This window comes from Heteronotia binoei, chromosome 4 (genome assembly GCF_032191835.1).
Source record: "Heteronotia binoei isolate CCM8104 ecotype False Entrance Well chromosome 4, APGP_CSIRO_Hbin_v1, whole genome shotgun sequence".
NCBI lineage: Eukaryota > Metazoa > Chordata > Lepidosauria > Squamata > Gekkonidae > Heteronotia > Heteronotia binoei.
Genome location: NC_083226.1, coordinates 71426848 through 71446870, shown reverse-complemented (window position 1 = coordinate 71446870; position 20023 = coordinate 71426848). Strand labels below are relative to the sequence as shown.

Here is a 20023-nt window from a genome sequence, read left to right as displayed (position 1 = left end):
AGCCATCAGTTTGCATATACCCAAGGAAGAGATAAAGAGGCACTGAGACTGATGGTGTAACACTAAATAGATTGTAAAGAAACTGTTGCACACTCATGGGAAGTTCTAGATTAATGAATGCATGATGGATCTCTGGTATTTCCCCACTATCAGGCAAGTTTTCCCACCAAAAATTAGTTCCCAGTTGTGACTGAGCAGTCCCAAGTAGTGTGGATTTTGTTTAAGAAGTCTTTCTGTCCCATCCTAGCCCAGCCCAGGAACATGATGGGATAATCAGGAGCTCTCTTGTTTTTCCCTTTTCAAATGGCACTTGAGATGGTATAGTATTTGAACCAAAATAACTATTTTATTTAACAGGCAGAAATTGGATAGGTGTAGTTAGGGGCTGTAAATGCTGAGGTAAAAATTGTTGCTAATACAGATTACTACTTTTAACAATCACAAGTGTTATTGAAGTTTATTTTCATATATTCTTGGATCTTAACAGTGAGAGGCTTTTGCCTGAGTATTTTAGTTACAGTTACAGTGTTTCTTCATATAGTTTCCTATGACTCTTCATGTATCCTGGAGACAGCCTCTTTGTGTACTCTATCCCTTTTGGAAACCACAGTTTATTTCAATGTTGCGAAGTGTCTATATCCAATTCTCTTATGACAGACCAGGAGTCTCCTCAGAGCAACCTCCTCTGTGTAACTGGGCAAGAATTCTCCTGGCCTGAATGGGAGTTTCAGCATACTACCTACTTGTCCTTGCGAAAATCTCAGTCCCAGTTCTGCTGTCTTGTAAAGTGGACTTTAGCTTAGGTTGACTTTCAGATGTTCAGATCTGATACTGAATTCCTCCTCAGAATTAATAGAAAACAGTTAAGGCAAGGAGTCATTTCCCTTCACTCTGAAGGTCCTTTTGACTGACTCCATCAGACTTACTGACTCCAACCACCTCTGTCAGAAACCAACCGACTGACTTTCAGAAGACCGACTAAGATACTCCAAAAAAGACCATGCCCTCAGCACTCAGCTAATCATATAGTTCTCCTCAGTTGGCACTGGCCATTCAGAGGAATGGAGAAGGGAAAGGGAGCAGCCTGTCACTCAAGCTCTCCACTCCAGTGAAGAGTTAACTCTTCACCTCCCAGCTCTCTGAAATTGCAGTATTAGGAAACCTTTAGTTAAGGGCAGTCCATCACAGAATGCAATTCCCATTATACTTCTCCATCCATTTTGCAACTTATACTGTGCCTTCAGATGTGGATCCTCACCCGAGTTTACAGTCATAAAGTAAAACACAACAAATAATTAAACATTGTTATCCCAAACAGAGCAACAAGAACATGAAGACGTTCCTGAAGCCATATAAGCTGATACTTCCGAAGATTTCTAAAATTAAAAAGGATGTTCAATAGTTTCCTGAGGACCAACACAGAGCAAGCCCAGAAAAGGAGTTCCATAAGATCTGGGCAGAGACCATGGTTTGTTTGAAGAACTTTGTATGAAGAGGGTCCCAGGTTCAATTCCTGTAAATGCCAATTAAAAGGATCAAGCAGTAAATGATATTAAAGATCTGTATGTGAAGAGCTGCCATGTCAACGTGATCTTAATCAATCCTATTTAGTTAAGGCAGCATCATGTGTTCATGCATGTTTATTTCTTGCATCCAAAAGTATGCCTTCAAAAAGCTAAGGCACTCAAAACAGAATCTGGTCAGGATCCAGGGGTATGAAAACATACATCTGTACGAAAAAAAGAAAAGCAAAAGAAACAGGGCATGATAAACCTTATCACTTTTACTCCAAAGGTGAGTAGAAAAAGGTATCAAAGGGCTGACACTGGTTTACACAGATTTTAAAAGGTTGCCTAAAAGGGGTTGCAAGTTTCTAGGTCTTTTTGTGTGGAAACTTGAACCAAGTGTAAATTGATTTAGTACTGGCTTTTCAGCCTGCTGAAAGGTAGTTCTACCGCCTCTGCTGAACATAGTGAAAATTACTGCAGATAGGAAACTGACAGTTCTTGTCATTTTGCAGCTGTTATTAGGAACCCTGAGGGCAACTGTGAAACTGACAAGAACAAGATCAATTTCACTCTGTTGTGCTATAACAAAGGAAAGAGCAGCTCCAGCCTAAGACTACAGTAAATTCAGGCTTAAGACCACACCCACCGCAGGAGGGAGCTAAGGATGGTTTTAAACATGAAGCCACCCAATGAGTTTGCAATGTTGCTCACTGCATCAGGGGAAATTCCCAAGACAGATGCATGACTGACTTGTCTATAAGACAACATACATAACATCAAAAAAAAACACATTGCTTTGAATGTTGTATTTTCTGTTATTAGTAAATATATATTTGGACACCTTTCTTTGTGTATGCTGGGAGTAAAATTTACTGTTGCCTTTGTAGGACAAAACTACAGCTATAGCTGATCAAATGGAAACTTGAAACCATCATGACACTTCCTAAAGTCCCCACAGTAGACAAAATACCTCTGGGATGAGGAGAAGGAATGTGAAGTATATGCTTAGGCAGGAAACACAAAGCATATGTTTTGCAAACAGAAAACCTATGGCTAGGAATTGGCTAATGTAACTTGTGAATTGATGGGACAGCTGCTGCTGCTAGATGTGCTTCCCACTGCCATAGGTTCATACCCTCAAAGTACTCATTCTGTCTAGATTCTAAGGTTGTAGATGTGATCTGGAATACTCTTCTCCACGTTTGAGGCTGAACATATCACTTGTAATACATAATTTGTGAATTTGACTCATCCCAAGAAACCCTGGTGAATTTCAAAGTACCATAAATATCCAGATTATGAGACTCCTCTTCTCCATTTTATCCAAACAAAGACTTTGTGAAGTAGACTAAGCTGAGTGTGTGTGTGTCTGGCCCAAGATCACACTGTGAGTTTTGCAGTTTAACTGGGATTTGAACCTAGATGTCACCAGTCCCAGCTTGACAGTCTAACAAGAACAACGTACTAGCTCATATATCCAGGAGCATGGCTGAAGAGTGCAATCAAAAGGACATATTCACATTCACATTTAGGTTGCCTCAGAGACCTAAGGATCTGAAAGGCCATGCTTCCATACTGTTCATTTGCATTAAAATATTCTAGGCATAAATTCTCTAAAAAAAATTCTAGCACTAGACTCAAGTTACAAGAGTCACATCAGATAACAGTTTAACAGATGGAAGAGAAGCCCACTGTTTAAAGTGAAATAGAAAGTTACTTGGGAATTACAAGTTCAGGAAGATCCCGAAAAAACAGGATGCTTACCTGTAACTGATGATCTTTGAGTGCTAATCTGCGCAGCCATACTGATGGGATTAGGCGCCAACGCCGATCACGATTGGTAAACTTAAAAGCTGCGGATTTCCGCCCCTACATCCCAGTGCGCATGTCCAGAAGCCCCACTGCGCATGCTTACTGAGACGAGAGTGGACATCCCGCCAGTTCCTTCTGACCACTGCATGATCCCGATCATGGACCGGGAGCAGAGGGGAAGGAGGATGGGTAGTGTGACTGCACAGATGATCACTCAAAGATCATCAGTTACATGTAAGCAAACTGTTTATCTTCTTCGTGGTCTCTGTGCATCACACTGATGGGCGATTAGCAAGCCAAAATCCTACTTGGAGGCGGGTGCAACGGTCCATCAGCAGGAAAGAGACTGCAGAACAGCACGGCACACCGACGTATACTGGCGAAGACGCAGTTCCAGTGCATAGTGAGTCACAAAAGTATGCAGAGAGGACCAGGTGGCAGCCTTGCAAATGTCCCGGAGCGGAACGCCCTTCATGAAGGCCGCTGAAGTCGCCATAGCTCGAGTGGAGTGGGCTCGTATGGGCCCCGGCAGGGGCGTCTTGCTCAATAGCAAAGTTTTATGGTTTCAGTTATCCATTTAGAAAGTTTTTGGGGCGATATCCGCTGCCCCAAGGATGCAGTGGCATAAAATGCAAAAAGTCTGGAGTCCCTCCGAGAGGGATTTACATGATGGAGATAGAAAGATAGTGCCCGTTTCACATCCAAGACATGCAGTCTCTGTTCAGATTCAGTAGTCGGATTAGGAAAATATACTGGCAGGTAGATTTCAGTGTTCAAGTGAAAGGAAGAGATTACCTTGGGAAGAAATGTGATATCTGGACGAAGTACTACACCTTCAGTGGTGAAACACAAGTAGGGGGCGTTGCATCTTGAGTGCTGCTAACTCACTCTCCTTGCAGATGTAATCGCCACCAAAAAGGCTGTTTTCCAAGCTAGCAATTGGAGGGAGCACGTGGCCATCGGCTCAAAGGGTTTCCCTGAGAGAGCATGAAGAACCAAAGATAGGTCCCAAGCCGGAGTAGGCTGTCTCACAGCAGGATACAGTCTAGAGAAACCCTTGAGGAACCTCTTAGTATCAGAATGCGTGAAAACAGAATGACCATCGATCTGGGAATGATTAGCAGAGATGGCAGCCAAGTAAACACGTAGCGATGAGACTGCTAATCCCTTATCCAAAAGGAAAAGAAGAAAATCAAAAATTGCCAGTAAGCCCACTGATGACGGGTCTAAGGAAAGATTAGAAGAAAACTGAACAAACTTCGACCATTTGTAGGCATAAAATCTGCGTGTAGATGGTTTCCTGCTGTTCAATATGATGAATTGAGCTCTGTCTGACAACTGATTCACTGCAGATGCCACACTGTTGGTTTCAGATGCGGAACATTGTGGTGTACCACACAACCTTGATGAGAGAGAAGAAGATCTGAGACCTGAGGGAAATGATGGAACGTTCCCTTGGCTAGGTGAAGAACCCGGGAAAACCAGTGCTGTCTGGGCCACCAGGGTGTTACGAGGATACCCACAGGTCTTTCCCTCAATATCTTTTGCACTACCTTGGTGATCAGGGGAATGGGGGGAAACAGGTATACATGATGTTGATGCCACGGCACGAGAAGGCCGTCCCCCAAGGATAGGGGATCTGCCCCTCCCCTGCAGCAGAAGAGTTTGCATTTTCTGTTTTGCGCATGGCAAAAACGTCTATCTCTGGAGCTCCCCAATTCAGGAAGACGGGTTGAAGGAATTCCCAGTTGAGCTCCCACTCATGGAGTGAAGCTCCCCCTCGACTGAGGAAATCTGCACACACATTCAAGTCTCCTGGAAAATGTGTCGCCACCAACGACACACACAGTGTTGTGCACATCTCCCATATGTTCAGAGCGAGTATACAGAGTCTGCGGGAGACCGTGACCCCCTGTCTATGTAGGACACAGCTGTCGTGTTGTCTGTCATAATGGCTACCATTTTGCCCCTGAAAAGTGCCTGGAAAGACTGGATAGCATGGAAGATCGGCAACAGTTCTAGAAAATTTATATGGTGATGCGCATGATGATTGGGCCACCTGTCCCCCACGCAGAGGCCGTTCATATGTGCTCCCCAACCCCACAGGGACATGTCCGATGTTATCGTGACCGATGGGGATGGACTGTGGAAAGGTGCCCTCTCCATCAGTTGATGCCACTGTTGCCACCAGGTGAGGGAGGATAGGACTTCTGGAGGGATGGTCATCAGCAGAGATGGCGAATCGAGATTGCATTTGAAGTGTTTGAGGAACCATAGCTGCAGAATCCTCATATGAAGTCTGGCGAAGACCAGAACAGAAGTGGTGGCAGCCATGAGGCCCAGAAGACGTAACCGGCAAGCTGTGACCCTGGGACTGCGGCGAAAGGTCTGAACCAGGTTGACGTCATCTGCTCGATTTGATGGCAGGAAGGCCTTGCAGGCAAGAGTGTCTATTATGGCCCCTATAAACTGCACCCTCTGGGAGGGTTGTAGGTGCGACTTCTTTTGGTTGATCTGTAATCCTAACTCCCAAAGAAGGGAGAGAGTGATGGTGATGTGCTGCAAAAGACTGGTCTTGGATTCTGCCACGAGGAGCCAATAGTCTATGTACGGGAACAGGGTCACACCCTGCAATCTCAGATGGGCTGCGATAACCACCATAGTCTTGGCGAAAACCCTGGGGGCCATAGAAAGACCGAAAGGCAAAGACCGGTACTGGAAGTGGGCTGCTCCTATGGTGAATCTTAGGTACTTCCTGTGGGAGGCGTGAATAGAGATATGGAAGTACGCGTCCTGTAAGTCCAGCGTGGCCATCCAATCTCCCAATTGAGAAGAGGGAGAATGTTGGGTAGAGAGGTCATTCTGAATTTGGGATATGAGATGAACAAATTCAAGGCTCGAAGGTCCATGATAGGCTGAAGACCTCCGTCTCGTTTTGGGACCGTGAAGTAGCGTGAATAAAAGCTGAGTCCCCTTTGGTTTAATGGAACTTGTTCGGTGGCTTGTTTGAGAAGGAGCGACTGAACCTCTTTTCTCTTATGGTGTTTGAAGGGTTGGTGGAGACAAAGGTCGGGGTGGGAGGATTCTGATGAAATTCGATCACATAACCCAGCCGGATTATGGAGAGGACCCACTGGTCTGTGGTTATTTTGGACCATGCCTGAAAAAAGGGAGAAGGGTGGGTATGGCACAAAGAGGACGGTTGGGGAGGGAGGATGAGCAAAAGGCAGTTAAAGACCCTGTTTGGGCTGTTTAGGGCCCTTCTGGCGACAGGATTGAGAAGACGAGGGAGAGTATTTAGGTTTGGCAGTATAAGGCAGCTTGGTGAATAGTGGTGTGGATTTCGGACGCCAAGATTGATCTGTGGGAGATTTCGAGAAAGGTCTCTTATTCCATGGCCAGGGTCGTTTATTTTGGGAATGTGGCGTGGAAACCCCTAGATTTCTGGAGATTCGGATACTCTTATCCATCTCCTGCAACACAGAATCGGTATTTGAGCTGAAGAGACCATTGCCATCAAATGGCAAATCTTCGATGTAAGCCTGCATGTCCGGTTGTAAGGCCGTAGAGCGCAACCAGGAATGGCATCTCAGAGTGATGGCCATTGTCAGGGTCTTGGCACAGGTGTCACCAGAGTGCTTGGCCGATACTCTTATCCATCTCCTGCAACACAGAATCGGTATTTGAGCTGAAGAGACCATTGCCATCAAATGGCAAATCTTCGATGTAAGCCTGCATGTTCGGTTGTATGGCCGTAGAGCGCAACCAGGAATGGCGTCTCAGAGTGATGGCCATTGTCAGGGTCTTGGCACAGGTGTCACCAGAGTGCTTGGCCGAGTTAAGCTGCTGCTTGGTTAGGGTCATTCCCTCTTTTTGCATCTTCTTGAGAGCATTCCTTCTCTGGTCCGGAAGACTAGGCAAGATGTTGGAAACTTGCTCCCAGAGAGCGTATTGATAACGACCCATACAAGCTGCGTAGTTGGCAATTTTGATACCCAAGGAACCAGCAGAATACAGCCGCCTACCCAGGTTGTCTAATTTCTTCCCTTCCTTGTCAGGCAGAGCAGAGCGTGTCTTCTTCGCCTTGGAAGATGAGGACACTACCACGGAATTGGGTTTAGGGTGGGTGCAGAGGAAGCCTGCACTGGACTCTTGTATACGATACATGTGGTCCAGCCTGCACAATGAAACTGGAGTGGACGCTGGTTTCTCTGCTACCATTCGAGGCCGATTAGGTGGGCTCCTTTCGGTACCGGAGCATTGTGCCAGCTCTATCTCGCAATCGGAATCAGAAGATATGACGAGCTCCGTCGACATTGAAGCCGGTGAAGCGAAGAGCTTCAATGGTGGAACGATCAGTGCCGTTGGTTCCGATGGCAAAGTCGGAGAAGCTGGAGAGACGGATTTGCTATGTTTCGGCTTATCCAATCTCTTAGCCTTCTTCTTCCTCTCCGGGTGAGAGCCCTTATCCCTTATCCTCCTTATGCCTTTTCGCAGGCGTAGAGGAATCCGACATAGCAGCCAAGCCTGAGCGTTTGTTAGGGTGATCGACGTCGGAAAGGTAACTACCGGTCTCGAGCGACTTCGAGACTCCCACACTTGGAGCACCTTCTGAAAAATCCCCAACGTCTTTCCATACGAATAGCAGGAAGGAAGGACGGGGGTGTGGGTGTGTTCACTGACCGTAGCTACGAAAAGATCGACTGATCAGCGCGGCGGTCAGAAGAGAACTGGCGGGATGTCCGCTCCCGTCTCAGTGAGCATGCGCAGTGGGGCTTCTGGGCATGCGCACTGGGACGTAGGCGCGGAAATCCGCAGCTTTTAAGTTTACCGATCGTGATCAGCATTGGTGCCTAATCCCATCAGTGTGATGCACAGAGACCACGAAGAAGATGTGTTATTTTGCCTTTCACACAAAATTTCTCACAAAATGGCCTGCATATATCATCTAATCTTTGTCATGTTTTATTATGAGATTCTGAATCTGAGAAAGGTCACAAGAATATGAATTTAAGTAATATTCACTGGTTGATTATCTGGCAACAGTTGATATTTATATTATTAGAAACTGTCTTTATGTAACACCATTGGAAAAATCTGCTACTTGTGATAATCGATCACACATGCTCAACAATGCAGTTTCAATCCATTTTCAATGCACTTTCAAACTGGATTTTGCCAGTTCATATGGCAAAATCCAGTTGGAAAGTGCACTGAAAGTGGATTGAATCTGCATTATTTAGCATGTGTGATTCCAGCCGATATGCATGTCACTGGCCAGTTATAATTAATGCAACATTCTCAGTGCAACTGTAATAAAAGGCACTAAACATGACTGAGGCTACTAGCTGTGAAATGGAGTCTTACCTTTATAGAGTCTCTGTCTTCATGCAGAACAGCAGCAACATGAGGAGAGATAAGCACAAGAGAAATATAGTAGTTAATTTACAAAAACTTACACATTTTTCCCATTACAAAAACACATTATCCCCATTAAATAATGCTACCATTCCAGTGGGACTCGGAAGGACTCTAGGTGGAACAGCGTTTTCGTAATACTTACTGCGAATTCACTTGCCCTGAATCCGTATGACATATCACTGACCCTACATGCCATAGATAATCTATTCATGAATTTTTTGAATGCTAGTAGTAACCTTGCACTTGGTGTTTCTCCTAATCCTCTGTTCCTGCTGCCCATAAGCGTCTTGGACATGCTGCTTCCTGCTAATCCTACTTGTCAAGGATTATTCATTGGGTTTCTGAAATTTTTTATCTTCTTAAAAACTTATTACACATGATAAATATAACAGAATGCATATGAACATGAAAAGCGGGCTTTGTGTCATAGCGGGATCCAGGTTCTTGATAGAGTAATTGGTGGGATATAAGACACAAAAGGTTGAGAACCACTGAAATAATCAAATGCACAGATGTTAACTTTACTGTAATGTTCAACCGTACAACCAGTTCTCTAACTACAGTAAAGGCAGATAAGCAGTAAAAAGTCTAGCTGCTAACTAGGGGTACAAGAAAAGAGCAAAACTATTTCCTTCCTCCTAGGATGGACCCAATTGTATAGTTCTTAACTACTGTACTGTATCATGGTCCCTGATCACCACGCTCTGCTGCTATTTCTAAATCCTACTGCAGACACCTTTCTCACAATACTATCTTTGCATATTTTTAAAAAGCAAGCACATGACAGGTATGTTCTGAGTGAGTTGCCCATGACCTGAAATGCCTGCCTTTGGAAACTATGCAAATCTTCTGCTACCCACTCCATGCTGTGCATTCAAACAAGGCACATTCCCTCCCCCTTAGATCAATGAAGGATCTTGTACCTCTTTGGTGATCATTATCATGATGCTTCTTTTCATCTTTAATGGGGAGGTGGGACTGTCCCCCGAGGGCACTCGACAAGGCTAGAAGGCCAGCACTGCTGCCAATGGGTGGGATGGCTGGTGGCTGCAATCCTGAAGGGTGTGGAGTAAGAGGCACTGGGAGACCATGACCATGTGATAAATGCTGGGCTTGGAGTTGCTGCTGCTGTGAAAAATCAAACACAGATATTGAATTTGTTCCAAGAAAGCTGTGCTTTAAATGCAGTTAATTGTGTGCTGGATTGCACTTGTGTATTTGCAAGGCCTGTCAACCAATCAAATTAATCCATCAGTAAAAATGGGACCAATTAAAAATGGTATACCCATACTCAGGTACAGGTGACAATGTCTGATGAATGTAACAGTTTCTCTTGGATGAAGTGAACAATTGTTTATTGTTTGGAAACCTTCTTAAAACATAGATCAAGTGCTCACTGTGGGACCAAAACGGGGGAGAAGTTACACAACTGTACAGACTTTATTAAACCTCATTTTTACTGCAACATTAATAAGATCAAAAATTCACATAGGGCGTTTTCCCACAGAGCTTACCTCGGAGCGACGACCCTCTTCACCGCACAGCGTCTGCACGGATTTCCCACCAACTGCTCCGCATAACCAGGAAGTGCCGGACCTTTTGCGTCGCAGATGTAAACCGCTAAAAACCAGTTTACATTAGCGATGCAAAAGCCACAGCTCTTCCTGGTTATGTGGAGCAGTTGGTGGGAAATCTGCACAGACGCTGCGTGGTGAAGAGGGACGTCGCTCTGAGGTAAGCTCTGTGGGAAAACGCCCATAGTAAGGACAGCTCTTTTGGCGTTAAACTTCTGGAGCAGTTACACACAGATACACATGTCTAATCAAAACATATGAGCTAACCATAAATGCAGTAATAAAGCTTTTTTAAAAGAAAGCTGAAAATTGAGAAAATTAGCGTTAAACAGTTCTCCCAGAGCTGCTGCACAGCATGCAGCGAGAGTTAATTTGAAAGAGAAAACCTGAATTAACAATCCAGAAAAAGAAACTGGTTGCAGCCACCGTTTTAAGTCCTTTAAGTGTCCTCAGCGGTACTTGAGCAAATTACTAAAGAAAATCTAATGTAGCAAGGCTTGGGTCCTCCTGTAGGCTTGCTCAATAATGCTGAAATAATTGGGCACTCTGTGCACGTTTAGTGATGCTCGAATGAAAAGCTAGAGGCCTGCCCTTGTACTCTTCTCTAGCAGCTGACTCTGTGTTGTGACAGGTTTATTTGAGTGGGACTGTGATGCATGCACCAGTAACTGCACTGACAAGAGTTTAAAGTCATTTTTACCAGTACACTGGCAACACATACAGAAAGCCCTTGAGAGGTTAGAATTGGAGTGCTTGACCTCAGCCAAGGCTGCATCAAGCTTTCTGCTATACTAACCATTGTGGGGTAGATGGTTTGTTGATGCTGTTGAATGAGGAGGAGGGGGGGTTGAGGTGGTAGAGGGAGGCAGAGAGGGAGGAAATGTGTCATGCTCAATCTATCCCAATAGGGAACTGTTTCACTTCTGTGGGACTGTGATGCATGCACCAGAAACAGACCAATTTTCCTCCTTACAAAGAATTCACAGACTGACTCTGAAATCAGCTTTCACTTTCACCAGCCAGAACAATCTCCCTTCAAGCAAATGAAAATCTTCTTTTACTGCTTGCTTTCTCTTCTTCATACCCGTTTTTTTTTTTTTAAATGATTGGACCAAACATACATTCCTATGTTTCAAAGATGCCTCCTTTAAATATTTCATTGCTTGTTCACTTTGGATTAAACTCTGGATTAAAACCAAACACAGGAGTGACTTTATTTACAAGTGTATAATCTAAACAAAGTACTTCTAAAGCTTTGGAAATAATAGTCAACATCTGATTCCTATTTAAACTAAAATTAACCTTTTAGCCAGTGAAGGTGCATCAGGCCAAAATTTGAAAACGCAATCTCAAGAAGGTAGGTGATAATTTTGGGGGGCAGCTATTTACACTTTAGTTTTCTGAAAGCAAAGAGTGTGAACAAAGTTTTTGAATGCACCAGAGATCCTCACTTTGCTATGGACATCTGGGTCTATCATCAAATAAAAAGGACATGCATATAAAATGTGCCATCTTTCTCTTTAAAATCCTGGGAAATGGAAGCCTAGTGAGTTAATCAGAGTCTTTTAAAGGAACATGCATGCATCCTTGGCATTTGGCAAGAGGTGCCAGTATCCTGTGTTTGATTTTGTGTGTGTGTGTTTGTGTATCTGGGCATAAATAAAGTAAAAATCAATCCAACTTTACATTTTAAAGGGCTATAAGAAAAAGAGGAGGGGGATGTGAAAAAAAACCTGAGGCTTTACATTGATTTGATTGCTCTTTCCCACCAGGAAGATCTCATCTATTGATGGCAAACTGAAATCTCCTCCCTACATATCTAAAAAGGATCAAATTAAAAGCACAATGTGCTTAAACACCATGGACAAATTAGCTTCTAATGTTCTCTTGTTAGAGTCAGCACATTCAGAAGCCTATTTTCCTGGCCAGGATTCAGCTTTCTGCTGGATATAGTCCAAGCACTGCCCATGCCAGAGTAATCTAGCACTTTCTCCCTTATAGACACTGAAAGCTCATTGCCATTATCCAAACAGCCCTAACATCCTCCTCCAGCCCTGAAACATTTCTAATGTTAACTGACAAATTAATCTCTCACAGATCTCACTTTGTATCTCATCCCACATGCATGATCTGTGTAGTTCCTTCCAAAGTGCCCTCCCCAACTGAGGCAAGATCCAATAAAAAAAATTCTCATTAGTATTGCTATTAAAATCACATTGCATTTAAAAGGAAAAGAAAACTACCAAGCCGTTGAAAAGCAAGGAAATAGAACAGGAAAAGAAAAGAAGCAAGCCTCATATAAAGAGGGAAAACAGAATGGACATTACATACCATACAATTAAACATATTATAGAGAGGATTGACCCTTCTGGGACACTGCATACCAATGGGTGATGTAATGAGGCCCTCTTCACAATTGCCACCTTCTGTTTCTGACCATGGAAAAAGGAGACCAGGCTCTGCAAAGCAGTCCCCTTATTCCCACATCAGCAAGGCATTGAGTCATAAGGTCATAACTGACCATGTCAGATGCTGCTGTCAGGTCAAGAGACAACAGCATTGCTGACCCACCCAATCTAGGTGTCTCTAGAGGTCATCCGTGAGGGCGACCTATGCTGTCTCTGTCCCATAACCAGGTCAGAAACTGGATTGGAATGGATCCAGGACTGAGGAGTCATTCAGGAAGATCTGAGGCTGCTCCACTACTGCTCTTTCAACCACCTTGCCCAGGAATGGAAGGTTTGACACTGGGTAGTAGTTGGCTGGATCTGTAGGATCTAAAGTTGGCTTTTTCAAAAGCAGTTTCACCACTGCCTCCTTCACAGGCTCTGGGAAAGTCTCTGTGCTCAGGGATATGTGGATAACCCATAATTCATCACTGCTGGTTTTCACCAGCCATGAGGGACACAGGTCAAGGAGGCGTGGTAGGTGCTTCACAGCTGCCAAAGTCCTGTCAACCTCATCCTGGAGCAGTTGACTGAATTGGTCCAATACAGGGCCGAGATATGGCAAAAGGGCTTCCAGTTCACATACTGTATTAAAAGTGACTGGCAAGTCTTGGTAGAGCAACAAAGAGCTCATTCTTAGCAGCCTTCACTGTCATCTCATAGGTTATCATAAAATGTCATTTAAGATGCTCTTGCAGCTTCATCACGAGTGTGCCACCACACTCACTCAAGCCATCTTAGCTCTTGCTTCATTCTACATAGCTTTGGGTTATACCCAGGGCTAGTTTGGTACAGAAGCAAGGAGGGCTTCGGGGAGTGATCTTATGAATGGCTGCAGAGATCCAACTATGGCAGTCCTCTACCAGCTCATTCAATGAGTCACTAGGGGGCATCTGATCCTGCAGAGTATTCTGGAAACCAACTGGATCCATTAGTCTCCAGGAGCACTCATAACTCAGTTTGCTATCTAAACAGGGAGGGGTTGGGATACTCAGATGAGCCTTCAGTACCAAATAGCCTTACCATGACCCAAGCTCAGTTTATTCTAGATTCACATTTATCAGAGCCCCCCAAATCAAGTCCAGCATGTGGCCTGCTCAATGCGTGGGACCAGATACAAATTGAGGGAGTCCCAGTACTGCCATAGATAGCACTAGGTGCATAGCCTGAAAGGAAGCAGAATCATCTGCATGAACATTGAAATTTCCCAGAACTAAAAGCCTGCTGTACTCCAATGCCCAACCTGACACCACCTCCAACAGGCTCAGCATGATATCCACTAGTGCGTTAGGTGGTCGGTACATCAGTCAAATAGCTAAACTCTCCTCTGCATCAGGCCAACACAATCAATGCCAGTGATTTCTGGTGTGGGGAGTGGTCAATCACTCACTTTCTCACTGAAGGAGAAAGACTCTTGGATAAGCCCCATAGTCCGGAACTGATGAAAGACTGAGAAATCTGGGGGAGCCAGTTGGTTCAGGATGACTGTCTCACTCTCTTGCACCCAGGTCTTGGTCACACACACCGGGTCTAGTTTAGCAGCTGCAAGCAATCTTGGAGGGTTGAGGTCTTATGTAATAATGGAACAAAATATGTAGTAATGAAATAAAATTAAAATGCTAGTTAAGACCCAATTATCTTACTATCACACACTTAATTTCCCTTAACTCCTTCCTAAAAGAGGCCAGAAGCATTCATTGTAATGTTGGATATAAGGAATGAAAGCCATTTGGAGAACTCTGTTCAATTTACCCAATCCAATAAATGATAACTTAAAAACCTTGCTTACTGTTCTTAATCAGAGGGGCTACTTCAGTAACTATCCAACTCTTCTTTTAGTGATGCTTCTCAAGAATCTTCTTCTTCATCAGGTGAAATGATTACAATACAGACATAAGGAAGACTGCTTCCCACTGGCCTGCCTTAACTCTGTTTAAAGGGACTGGTCTCATCCTTTCTTGCTTGACTCTTTCCGGCCCCTTCTTCCTGAGCACTAAACTCCAACTTTCTTTAATGGGCTTTAGTGGGGGGGGGGGGCTGTCAAGAAGACAGGTGTTCTGTGTTCCTCTTAGAAAATCACACTTTTTTTTTAGCCCTCATAGGGGCCTAACCACTGCTCATTGTATTTATTATTTCTGTAACCTTGCTATGTCACAAATGTCCTCATACTTGAAAAAGGTTTGCAACCAGAAGGCATGTAGAAATGGGCTCTTCATCTGTCCTTATGAGACATCTTCCTTAAAACAAAGCCTGGAAGTAAAGGCACACAGACCTGCCCATCTCAGAGGATTACATGGCAACTTAACCACCAGGTTACTGGTGGCAGTGGGAAGATTATTATTACAACATATGACATTGTGTGTAGCCCAAGAGATCCTAAGATTGTCTGGCAGCCAGAAGTTCTACCCAATCCCAACATTCCCCTCCCCAGCTACAAGACCTCCATCTTTGATGGATTTAATTTCAGCTGGCTCTGCTTCAACCATCCTGGCACAACTTTCAGTCCCCTTCCCAGATTTTCTGGGGCAGCATCCATCCATCCATCAACAGATACAGCTGCCTGTCATCAGTGCACTGGTGACAACCCAGCCTGAAACTCCATACCAGCTGGATGAAGGGACAGATGTAGATGTTAAATAACACTGGGGAGAAAATAGCCTCTTGGGGGGACACAACACACCAATGGATGTCGTCAGGGGTGGAATTCTAACAGGAGCTCCTTTGCATATTAGGCCACACACCCCTAATGTAACCAATTCTCCAAGCGCTTACAAAAAAGCGCCTTGTAAGCTCTTGGAGGATTGGCTACATCAGGGGGATGTGGCCTAATATGCAAAGGAGCTCCTGCTAGAATTTCACCCCTGGGTGTCGTGGTGAAACTCTTCTCCCCTTGAGCCACCTTCTGTCCCCAACCTCAGAAAAAGGCGACAAATCACTTTAAGGCTGTCCCCCAAATCCCCACACTGGCAAGGCAGTGGATCAATAAATCATAACCAACCGTGTCAGATGCTGCTGACAGATAAGGTAACAACAGCAGCACTGACCCACCTTGATCCAGATGTCTGCAGAGATCATCTGTGAGGGCAACCAGCACCATTCTCTGTCCCATGAACAGGGCAGAAACTGAACTGGAATGGGTCCAGTATCAATGCATCCTCAAGGCAATCCTGGAGTTGTTCTGCTGCCCCTTGCACAGGGATGAAAATTCAATACTGGGTGGTAGCTGGCTGGATCTGTAGGATCCAGTGATGGTTTCTTTTAAGAGCAGTCATACCATTGCCTCCTTTTAACTCCCTGGAAAGACTCTTGAACTCAAGGACAGATTGATAAAGTCTGCTGGTGTGTGTGGGGGGGGGGGTATTCCATCTCAGCCGCCCTGAGACACTTCGGTGAGAAGGGCGGGATATAAGTCCATTAAATAAATAAATAAATAAATAAATCTCTGCTGGCTTTAACAAGCCATGATGGACACAGATCCAGGAGGCAAGTGGTCAGCTTCATGGCCCCTAGGATCCTATCAACATTGTTCCAAGAGAGCAAGCTGAACTGATCCAATACTTGAAGACAGTCAAAGGGCCTCCAATTCTCTTACTGTATCAATATTGGCTGGCAGGTCCTGGTGGAGTGATAAGATTTTATCTGCAAAAATGCTCACAAAAGCCTCACAACTAATTTCCAAATTACTAACCTTTTGGGTTCCCTCAGAAAGGGATATTAGAGATCTAATTACCCTAAATAATTGTGCTGGTGTGGACATGATGGAAGAAGCATAAGATTCTTCCTTTGCTCCTTCACTGCCACCTCACACAAGATCTCATAAACATCCTATAGTAGGGGTTCCCAATCCCTTCTTCATCAGGTGAACTGATTACAATACAGACATAGGGAAGACCACTTCCCACTGGCCTGCCTTAACTCTGTTTAAAGCAGAGGTTCTCAAACTTATTTGGCCTAGTGCCCCTTTTCAGAAAAAAAATTACTCAGTGCCCCCCTGGAAATCTACCTTCAAGAAGTGGACTAAAAGATGCAGTGACATAATTGCACACAGAGTAAACAAAGATGTTGTAAAGAAGGCACTTCGAAGTGTGAAATTCTAAAATTATTTTATAAAATCAACTATAGTAACATTTGCATTCACAGAGAATTTTTTAAAATTTCAATTCCAACTGACAGGAGGCCATCTAGTTTGTCAGGTATTTGACAGGAGAAGATCTAGATGGGCCCAGCTAAATTGGCTGCTTTGTACCAATGATTGGTTGCACAATTCTAGTACTCTGACAGACAGTAAGGAATTTGTGGATTAGTAAAATATCAAAACTCAAGACAAGGAAGAGAAGACCAGCGCTGGTGCTAGGGGTTCTACCACCCTAGGCAGAACCGCACGCGTGCCCCCTTGTGCTCCTAAAGGGGGATATTCTTCGCATGCCGGTGATGATGTCATTATGCCAGCAGGCAAGTCCAGAGTCCTGGGTAGTGCACACAAGTGCTGCCGCAATGCCGCTTTTCTTCACAGGGCAAATGTTGTCTGTGCTGCTTGGAGCCTTCAAAGGAAGCCTCCAAAGAGCACCCAGTTTTACTGCTGCCTGCTGCTTTTGAATTGAAAGCAGCTGGGTGGGGCAGCACCTTCCCACTGCACTTATCAGCTCCAACTAGTGCAGTGGGAAGGTGCCACCACCCAGCCACTTTTAACCCGAAAGCAGCAGGCAGCAGTAAAATGGGGTGCTCTTCAAAGGCTTCCTTGGAAGCGTTCGACAAGTGCAGGCAACGTTTGCCCTGTGAAGAAAAGGCAACATTTGCCCTGCAAAGAAAACCGTCCAGGGTTCTCGGCTTGCCTGCTGTCTGGCACGATTGTGCCACATGGGAAGGGGGAGTAAGGGGTGCCCAGCAGTACCCTCTGGCAGGGTGGCACCCTAGGTGGTCGCCTAACCTGCTTTCTCCCATGCGCTGGCCCTGCAGAAGACACTGTGTCTGGGGCACTGCAGTTGGCTGAAATCAACAGAAGCAATCAACTTGTAACCAGAGGACTGTAAGAAGTTTGACGCTCTGCGGAGAACTTTGTGAGGAGGAAGCCACAGGTTGCAACTCTTCAGAGAAGTTTGTGCAATTGCTTCAGTGCTTCCACTGTCCTGATTTAAACTGTATTGCTGAGAGAGAAATTGCAAGCAACCTTGAGAAGCTGCTACCTGTAACAAGTATTGGCTAGGATAGACTAGTAAGGTTTTTTGTTTCTGTGTTTCTTGTTTGTCTGTACACCCTTATTTTTTATTCTGTCTTGTAAATAAACCGCATCCTTCTTATATTTTAACTGGACGGAGTTCTGGCTCTCATTACTAGTCTAATTGGGTGAATTCGCACTAAGTAGCAGACAAAAAGGAACCCTCTATTTTTGTTAATTGGAATTTCTCTCTAAATGAGAAAATCTGGACCCAGGAAAGTGATGTTTTGACACCTCCCACCCTCTTCTCTTCTCCCTTTATACTTCCACCGCCCCCTTATTTTTATTCACTGCCCCCCAATTGCACCTAAGGCTACTACCGCCCTCCCTGGATTGTTCCAGCGCCCCCCAGGGGGCAATATCGCCCACTTTGGGAAACACTGGTTTAAAGAGACTGGTCTCATCCTTTCTTGCTTGACTCTTCCCGCCCTCCTTCCTGGGCACTAAACTCCAACTTTCTTTAATGGGCTTTAGTGGGGGTTTTTAGTTTCAACCACCTTCAAAGAGGTGGCTGTGCAACCCCTCCAGTACCGGTCCATGGCCCATTAGCAACCGGGCCATGGAGTGAGGCAAAGACCTTCACCTACTCCTTATTTAAAACCCCCCATGGGGGAGCAGGGATGGGGTGTGGGTTTGGGGGCAGCCTGGTGCAGCAAAAACCCCAGCATCCCCACCCCCATCGGTTCATAGAAAAATTGTCTTCTTCCACAAAACTGGTCCCTGGTGCCAAAAAGGTTGGGGGCCACTGTCCTATAGCTTCATCACAAATTTCTGGAGAGGCTGGGGAGGGGGGGTTAATGTGTTTCTGCTCTTGGTTGGCTGATTCCAGAAGATGGTACTCAGAAATTGCTACTCAACCCAAGGACATTTATGCTATGGAGTCCCACAAGACTCCATCTCATTCAACAGCATGGGGGACATCTACATAAAGCCAGTGAGAGAGTTCACCAGGAGATGTGGAGTAAGATGCCACCAATATGTGAATGACATTCAACTGTACTTCCCCTTAACACCTGAGTCAGGTGGGTGTGTTGACATCCTGAATATGTACCTGGAAAAGGTAATAAGCTGGATGAGGGCTGATAAATTGAAGTTCTATATGGACAAGACTGAAGCAGTGCTGGTCAAAGACAAAGCTACTAAAGGACTGAGGAGTCAGCCTGTTCTGTAGGAACAGGTTTGTAACTTGGGGTAGTGCTGGATCCTAGTCTATAGTTTGAGGTCTGTAGTGCCTTTTATCAGTTTCAGCTGATACGTCAGCTATGGCTGTTCTCCAAAAAGTGTGGACACAGTAATCCATGCTCCGATTACATCCAGGTTAGATTACTGTAATGAACTTTATATGAGGATGCCTTCGAAAACAGTCTGGAAACTTCAGCTCATTCAAAATGTAACAGCAAGAATGGATATAGGGTTTGACCAGGGGATGGATATAGGGTTTGTATCCACCTGGTGGAGAAGGATCTGCACTGGCTGCCCATTTATTTCCAGGCACAAGTCAAAGTGCTGGTTCTTACCTTCAGAGCCCTAAATGGCTTAGGGCCAGAATACATGAAGGGTCACCACTTCCCATATTGTCCTGCCTGCCAGTTAAGATCTGACTCACAAAGCTCTGCCCTCTGTGCCCCCACCTTCAGAACTGAGGCAGGTGGCAACCAGACACAAGGCTTGAGGGCTCACATGCCGTTTACTTTGCTTTCTTTTACCCACCAGGCAAAAAAAAAAAGGTTGACCCAGGCTTTTAATTAAGATGTTGGCTTAAAAAACCAGCAACACTATTTTAGCCTGTAAATAGTTGTTTTAACCTGCCTGAGGTTTGGTTTTATGATCTATGTGTTTATGTTGAGGCTTTTTAATACTGGATTTTAATTAATATAATTTAATCTGGGTTTTTTTTTTCATTTTTAAGCCATCTTGGGCAGATTCATGGAGAGGCAGCATAAATGTTTTCAATGAACAAATAATGTCTACCATGTGTAGAGCATAACGAGAGGAATTCTCCACCCCATAGCCACCACCCTAAGCTTGTTAATGCAGAAGTGGGGG

General features: G+C 44.7%; 1 protein-coding gene across 8 annotated transcripts in view; it reads right to left on the bottom strand.

Annotated features, from left to right (window-relative positions):
- The window catches only part of LOC132569374 (transducin-like enhancer protein 4), a 222268-nt gene that overhangs the window by 73247 nt on the left and 128998 nt on the right, over nt 1-20023 (bottom strand). For 4 of the 8 annotated variants that reach the window (XM_060235383.1, XM_060235385.1, XM_060235387.1 and 1 more), the window contains 2 exons: nt 9665-9869; nt 8688-8704 (listed from right to left, as the gene is read on the bottom strand). In XM_060235383.1, the coding sequence (XP_060091366.1) occupies nt 8688-8704; nt 9665-9869 (222 nt within the window). The remainder of the gene's footprint in view (nt 1-8687; nt 8705-9664; nt 9870-20023) is intronic. The other 4 variants (XM_060235384.1, XM_060235386.1, XM_060235389.1 and 1 more) reach the window with 1 other exon arrangement.